General features: G+C 35.8%; 1 protein-coding gene across 1 annotated transcript in view; it reads right to left on the bottom strand.

The window, feature by feature from the left end:
* LOC107101656 (putative fibroblast growth factor 1) overlaps positions 1 to 4,454 on the bottom strand; it is a 6,458-nt gene extending 2,004 nt beyond the window's left edge. Inside the window, exon 1 of the mRNA XM_015400652.1 lies at positions 4,255 to 4,454. Within this exon, the coding sequence (XP_015256138.1) occupies positions 4,255 to 4,432 (178 nt within the window). The 5' untranslated portion in view covers positions 4,433 to 4,454. The remainder of the gene's footprint in view (positions 1 to 4,254) is intronic.
* Positions 4,455 to 8,168: the final 3,714 nt, after the last annotated feature.

Here is an 8,168-nt window from a genome sequence, read left to right as displayed (position 1 = left end):
GTGTGTTAAGGCCTTATTGCTTTTTCCGGATGAAATACAAGTTTTGCGTGGTATGCAAGGGCGTAGGTTTGATTTCCACTTTGGTAGGGACACTATTGGTCTGATGCCATTGGTTCTATGCAAAAATATGCTTGCTCATTTTTTTTTTTTTATGTTTGACGAGAAAATCAGGGTCTAGTTTGTTTAAAGAAAAAAAGCAGCATTTCTTGCTACATTTGTACAAATGTAATAAGCGCTACACACACTAGATGCTGTTTATCAATGTTTGAAGCATCACCGGCTCTGATGAATGAGGAATTGTGACTTCTTTTCCACTTTAAAAAAGGTTTGCATTTGAACTTACCAGCGACTAAGAGAGAAAGTAAATCTGTGCCTATTTAACAAAATATGGTCTAAATATGTCGGTTATATGTGGATTTATCCAGTTTTTTCTTTGGAAGATATACAATTGTGCTGAGGTAAACAGAGGTAAAACCTACTCTTATCTTTTAAATATTCTCTCTGTATCATAAAACGAAGCAAAATAATAGATTCAAGGGGCACCAAATAAATGGATTTACACGAGCACTGGAACTGACACTGTGCATTAAGAATATTAATTTCACTCTAGAAGTCATCTAGGCTGTAGTTATTCTATTTAACCCATATTATGTATTTTATCTTGCTCTGAAACAATTCATGGAATAATCGATTATTGAAATGTAAACAAATTTAGTAATCGATTAATTGTTAATTGGAGTATAGAGACTCTAAAACATGTCTTTAGCTCACAGAGCAACCCACTTACAGCAGGAATTATAACAAAATTGTAAAATAAATATATAAACATTTTACATTTTAGTTAAAAACTGTTTTCGTTTGTCAATATTCTCCATCCAGAACTCCTCTACTGCTGCAACAAAGCTGTAATGTAAATTATAAACATGCTATTCACATCTAATTGTTGGTAGGGACAAGTAAGTCGGTCCAAAATTTTGGTAGGGACATGTCCCTATGGTCCCTATGCAAACCTACGCCCATGGTGGTATGGACACTACAGTGTTGCATATTTCTTCTGTCACTAATTTTAGACTTTTAGATTATTTGCACATTAAAAAAATAAGAGCCTTATAATATTGTTGTTCCATTTTGAGATTGAAAAATGTGAGTTTTTCATGTTAATGAGTTTATGTCTTTAATTATTTGGCAGTTTTTATTTTAATATTGCCAAAAATGGTATCAAGTATTTTCCTGGGGGATGGATACAGAGTTTAATATTTTAGTATTGTGATAACCTTAGAAATGAAACAATGATAACAAATATTACACAAGTCTCAATTTAAACAACTTTAACAATGGATAGCAAATGGAAGGAGGGAAAACGCACGCTCCTCATATTATGTTAATTAATAAATTGACAAATGCTAAAATCAGTCAAAAATATCAGCCAGTCGATGCATTGATTTAAAGCACCTTAACGTTTTCTTGTGGCCTTCCAGTGAAGCACTACTAGAGCCGATATATTCATCAAAATAAAACACAATTGATGGTGGTATTTTAATAAAATGTATAAATATTTAAGGGATACAAGTACTTTACATCATATTACACAACAATCCTTCTTCAATTGGATTTTTTTCTTACAGCTTCCCTTCAGCTGTATGAGTTGTGGAAACTGTAACTTAAATAGCAGAATAATACGTTTCTAAAGTTATCCAGAGTCTTTTTGAATTATGGTTGAGCAACCTGGAGTTTGGAAGCTGCTGTTTAACTCCATGGAGAACCGTTCATGGCTCCATTCCTCTTGGTGCCCAGAATCTGTTCTTCTGTTGTTTACTTGTGCGCCTGCATCCGGATGAGGTCGCTTGTGTGATTTCTTTGGAATGACCTTCAATCCTGGGTTATAGATGCTGGAAAGCTGAAACTGCAACTCTGCCCCTCGGTTCAGTGTCAGTGTCTGGTTTCCTTTTTAACTCTGTATTGGTGAAGAGAGAGCTGAGCTGACAGGCGAGGCTCTGGATTTACCGGTCGGTCCAGTTTCTACCTTCCCTTCACCTGTGGTCATGAAATTTGGGTCATGACCCAAAGAGGAAGATCCTCGACCAAAGCAACTCCTATAAGAGCTTTTTCTAATGATCAACCTTTATGCCTTGGGTATCTCCCAGAGGGAAAAAATATTTACCAACTTTTCTGTAAAAGATTTTTTTTTAGTTAGATGCAGCAAAAAAAAAAAAAAAAAAAAGAGAAAATATTCTGACTTTGAGACCAAAGATCCAATTCAAAAATGGCTTCTCTGTGTCGTTCTCAGCTCTGTGCAGACGTTGGTTTAAGTCATTGTTAAACCAGCAGAGGAAATAAACAGACTGGAAAATGTCCGGCCAAAAGAAATATCTAAAAATAAGTGGAACCGATGAAAGAAGGTCAGAAAAAGAGAGGAAATGTTTTGTCTAAGAGCCCTTTAAAGGATTACAAGACCTTGTGGAAGTTTCTCTGTGGAGATGTGATGTATACCTAGAAATGGTATGAACCTATTAATAAAGATGAGTTAAAAGATTTAAAAAATTTTAAAAGTGGGATAAACACTGATAATTTCAGAAAAATACATCCTTTAAACCAATAATTATTCAACATTTCTATGAATCCCATTAGAATAATTGTGTAAGCATTACTTCATTCTAGATTTTACTTTTTAAATTCAGGTTTAAATGGTCATTTCATTGCTGTTTATTCACTGTCTAAATGCTGTACAAAAAAAAAAAAATTGTATACACTGTGTATACAAAATGACAATAAAAGTTGTCTAAGTCGATCAGAGAATGTTGAAACAATTAACTACGAATCCATGACTTAGTGGGTCGTATAGAGCCAACTACGTGGATGATTTGATTTAGCCATATCCCTGGAAACCGACATCTAAAATCTGTGTAATGGGGTCACACAGTTCCCATAACAACCATTTACTATTCAAATGCAAACTGGTTTTAAGGATCAGGAGCCAGAAAGAAAAATAACTTTGTTTCAAACTGTTACAAAACCCAAATTGTGGAGTTTCTTAAACATTAAGGAGTTCTTACCTTAAATGTCTACAAAGCATTGTGTTTGTGGTTTTAGAGAAGATTACAATGAAAATCTATGGAGTGCATTTTTTTTCCATTATCGTTGCAGGAAAATAACGTTTTGTAAATGGAAAGAGAAAAAAAATTGTTTTATATATATATATTAAAAAAAAGATTTTGTGAGTAACTTTGCATTTTGACCAGATAATTATTCAAAGTTTATTTTTTTTAAATTACTAAATCTATATTTTGAAAACAAATTTAGAAAAAAGGAAAAAAAAAACAGCAAAGTTTCAGCCAAAACTTTTTGATTGAAATGTTTTTCAAAGGGCTTGCGACATGACGCAGTGGGTAGCAATGTTGCCCTGCATTAAAAAAGGTTCTGGGTTCAATTCCCATCTTTCTGCATTTTTTCTACGGCTTCCTCCCACAGTCCAACAACATGACTGTTAGGTTCATTGGCATCTCTAAATGTTCCTGATGTGCAAGCATGTGTGTGCATGGTTGCGTATCTGTGCTGCGACAGACTGGTGACCTGTCCAGGTTGTAACCCGCATCTTGCCTTTAGACTGCTGGAGACTACTGGCCCCAACACGGCCCTGATGGAATACAGGCCCTTCTCAAAATATTAGCATATTGTGATAAAGTTCATTATTATCCATAATGTAATGATACAATTTGAACATTCATATATTTTAGATTCATTGCACACTAACTGAAATATTTCAGGTCTTTTATTGTCTTAATATAGATGATTTTGATATACAGCTCATGAAAACCCAAAATAAGGAACTTTATCACAATATGCTAATATTTTAAGAAGGACCTGTAAGTGAAGATGGATGAATGTTTATGTTTCATTTCTAGATTTTTTCTGTCAAATATCCACTTACAAAACATGCTTTTTTTTCTTGCAACAAAAAAGAAACAAAATTCACTCCATAACTTCTTAAAGCAACCTTTGCTGATGCCCAGAGGTATCCTGGTTTTATATGGATCTAATTAAGGAGGTTTTGGTCTCTTATCTAGTAAACCTGAATGTGATTCTAGCTCTTTTTATATATCTCCCTTAGAATATACAGTTTTTAAATGTTTTGCCTGTTTACTCAGACTGGTGCACCATCAAAGGAAGTGAAGGCGTCATGTTGCAGACCTGACCTGGATGTATAATGCGCAGTGTGCTCCCTGCCTGCCTGCCTGCAGCAGGAGCCTCACTCACTGTGGATGTCTCGCTCATCCCTCTGGCCCCACACCGTCCCATCGGGGAGGATCTGGAGGTGGTATCCGCCGTTCATGCAGTACAGCCGGATCGGCCGCCGGTAGTCCCGCAGCGTGGGGCCGCCGTCCATAACCCGATCCTCGGCTGGGATAATCCCGGGGCGCAGCAGGTGGCTCATCACCGGTGGGCGGAATGTCTGCGTCCTGCGGTGGTCTGATGTCATGAACGAGGAGACGGGCAGCATGCGCGCTCCCGATCCTTGCAGCCATCGCTGTGGATCAAAGGTTAAAACTCCCCATGATGGTAAACAACCACAGTATAAATTCATTTATAACTTATAAATGTGTTTTATCCCCCATATTCACTGACTGCAGTAAACAATACCGCGTGTTAAATCTACAGTCAGGTCAAATAGAGTTTGCACATCCACCACAGGCAGTGATGGACAGATGTTTACTCCAGATGTTTTCATCAACATCTTTAACAACTTTATTCCTCATATTTCTCCATCAATAAACACATTTTTATTCTGAACTGAAATCTATAGCTTACTATAAAAAACGAATCTTATTCATGAAGGAAATGCTTCTTTCTAAAAAAATGAAATCATATATTAATTGCATTAAATAACAGCTAATTCAATACCCTAATTGATGCACAGGCCCGATTTGTGTTCGAGTCTAATTGAGATCAAAAAACGTTTCATTCATAAATACACTTTCAGGGATTTTAAACAATTTATAAGATTAATCGATTACTGAAATAATTGTAAATTAAATGATTTTAAGTATAGACCCGTAAAACATGCTTTTAGCTCAAAAACCAACTCACTAAAATCAGTGATTATATCAATATTGTAAAAAAAAAAAAAAAAAAAAATCCATTGTGCATTCAAGATGTCCATTGGTATGCTCTATCCAAAAGTGCTCTTAGGACAGTTTTAGCTTCACTTGGTTTAAATTATGTGTAAAATCTCCTTGAAGGAACCTTTTGCCATCAGATTATTAATAGATTTAATGAGCAAACTAGTTGCAGCCTTAGTGGTTTTGTATTTACTCCCTAAATGCTTCCTTGTTCTGTCATTTTACCACCAAGACCTTTGGCTTATTTTATCACAGTTATATGCAACAGATTACCCAACAATAGTACTTTAAAAATTAAATAGAAAAGCAGAAAAGCTGCTTTTCATCCCTTATAGTCTTATACCCCATCAAAAAGTAGGTATATACATTCAGTTATGAGAAAATGCTGATAAACAACAGGATATTGCTATTACTTCTAGTTATAGTTTATTTAAGCGTCTTTGTTGTCTTGTAGGGATGGTTTTGCTCTTTCATCTTAGTCAAATAACTCTTTGGAAATTTTTTGCGACATCTGGTTCCATCTTCTGATCCATTTAGATCTGGACTTTGACTAGGCTAAACCTCTGCTAACTGTGCATAATTTAATTTCCTTTTCACAATGCAGTTTTTGGTCCTAAAGTAACATTAAAGTGAGACGTGTTTGACAAATTATAGGATAGAGATGCTTCTACCAGACATACATTTTGTTTCTTTCTTACATTACTGTTTAATTAAGAAATATGTTTAGTATTCCAAAGGTGAAGTTGGTGTTTGATTTAAAACAGACATGATTCCGATTATTTACCTGATCAGGTGTGAGCACTTTTAGAGTATCGCTCTTTAAAAGCGGTTCTCTTCAGTGGATCCCAGGAGTGATGAGATGCTTTTAATAAGATGAACAAATGCTGATATCAAAACATTGGAACTAATGTGCAGAATCAGTGAGTTAGCAGAACACACATTAGGTTCGACTTTTAATCGATAGAGGAAAAAGATCAACAAGAGTCACGCTACAGAGGAGAAATAATACAGAGGGTAGGTACTGAAAAAAACCATCTGGAGACAAATACACCACATGTTCTTTACAATGGATTATATGTACATATCAAACTTTTTTCTTAAGCCAAAAAAAAAAAAAAAAAGCTTTTTTTATTTTCCGAGAAAACATACACCAGTGAAACGTGATCCGCCCTTTGTTTAGTCTCAAAGTTTCTGTCTGCATATGTTTTTATACAAAATAGACTTTCAAACAATATTTGGGTAGTGCAATTTCTTAAGATTCAAGCTGGTTGATTACTTTCACAAACAGTTGGTGTATGAAAAAGCCTGACTCCTATCATATTCACAGTATTACACACTTGTAAAAAAAAAGGAGGAAAAAAAAAAAAGGAGCAGGACTGGGGGCGGGGAGAGGGACTGCTTACATTTGACATGTCCGAACTCCGTACTTTACGCTGACATAAGTCATCCGTCTCCTTTGGTCATCATGTATTCAAACATCAAACAGGTGGTTTTGCGTGAGTCGGATTACAATTTCCTGAATATTTCCCCCCAAAGAAAATCTTGCCTGCAGACGTAAAAGTTACAAGTGAAATCCCCTGTATGAAAGTAGCTTATACTGTGTTAGAAAGTATGAAAAAACGGAGGTGAAGGTGAGATTATCTGTCTTTTCTATTGCATATTCAGTTGTGCGCAAAAATGTATAGGAAAGTTAACAGGATACATTTCTGGGCAAGATGAGGCAAGTGTGCGATTTCTTTTAGATATATATATATATATTTATATACATATAACTTTTTCTCTCTCTTTCTATATATATATATACTTGTAAAGATGAAGAGCAGCAGCAGAGATTTGGATACACTGAATGTGAAAGTAACCCTCTAACAGGTAGCGAGGATGGGTTTTTTTCTCCATCTATTCTGGTTAAACCAAAAAGGAAACAAAAAAACTGCATGTTTGCTAGAGTCTACAGACATATGAGCGGCGGATGCTGTCAACTGTTTTTTTTTTTCTTTTTCCAACAACAAAAACAGCATAAAAACACAGAAGCAGACAGGGATGTGTGAAGCTGTCGTATGCTTTTGGTTCTCTGCGTCTCCAGCAGGAATAGTGGATGTTGACATGTAGCGTGTGAATTAAGTCATCTGTTTTTTAAAACCTGAGCTCTGGAGCAGAATTAAACAAATATAAGATTTTTTTTTTTTATGTATTTGGGATAAACATTTAAAAACAGTACGCTTTGCCATATTTTTATATCTCTATATAAAAGTGAGCACTTTGCAGTTGTTCACTTGACATATTTCATTTCTTTCTGACAGCTCACAATATATCATCTACCATTAACATTTCATACCTAATTTATTAATAACTCTCTAAATATCACATTCATAGTAAAACTTTAAAATTAAAATAAAAGAAAAACAGACTGGGAGTTAGCGGACACACAGACAAACAGGCTACGCAGATTAGATGAAAAATAAAATGTTGCAATGCACTAATCATACACACCGACAGACCCGCCCTCCCCTTTACTGCGTGGGACTAAAAGTCAGGCAGGACCTCCTTCTCCTGCCATGTTGACGCTTTAATGCTTGAGTTCATTTGATAAAAAATACTGACCAACTTCCAGCATCCCTGAAAAATCGACAAACAGGAGTTTGGCACTGGAAAACAACAAACAACGAAAAAAAAAAAGTTCCCAGAGAATCAAAAAGGATCGATTCTGCTCACCTATACGGTTAGTAACAGGCCTTTTTTTTTTTTTCACTGCGATTTGGAAACTGAGGCAAAAGTGCTGTGAAAACGCAGCGGGGGAAGGGGGTGGGTGAGCACGGCTACGTAGCGGACATTAAGGACACATGCATAAGGTGTGACACACACATAAAGTTTAGCTTAATTTGGGGTAAAGAAGGAGCAGAGGGGCTGTGGGACATTTACGCCAACCAAAGCCACCAAGCTAGTGGCCGTTATCTTAAAAATTATTACATTGATTCTGGGGAAAACAATCATATTCGTGTTCTTGCACAGACTTCAGATCAATACGTCATGTCTTTTACCAGTAGTCCTGAA

Source organism: Cyprinodon variegatus, unplaced genomic scaffold (assembly GCF_000732505.1).
Source record: "Cyprinodon variegatus isolate N-32 unplaced genomic scaffold, C_variegatus-1.0 Scaffold31, whole genome shotgun sequence".
Lineage (NCBI taxonomy): Eukaryota > Metazoa > Chordata > Actinopteri > Cyprinodontiformes > Cyprinodontidae > Cyprinodon > Cyprinodon variegatus.
This window is presented reverse-complemented; position numbering and strand designations above follow the sequence as displayed.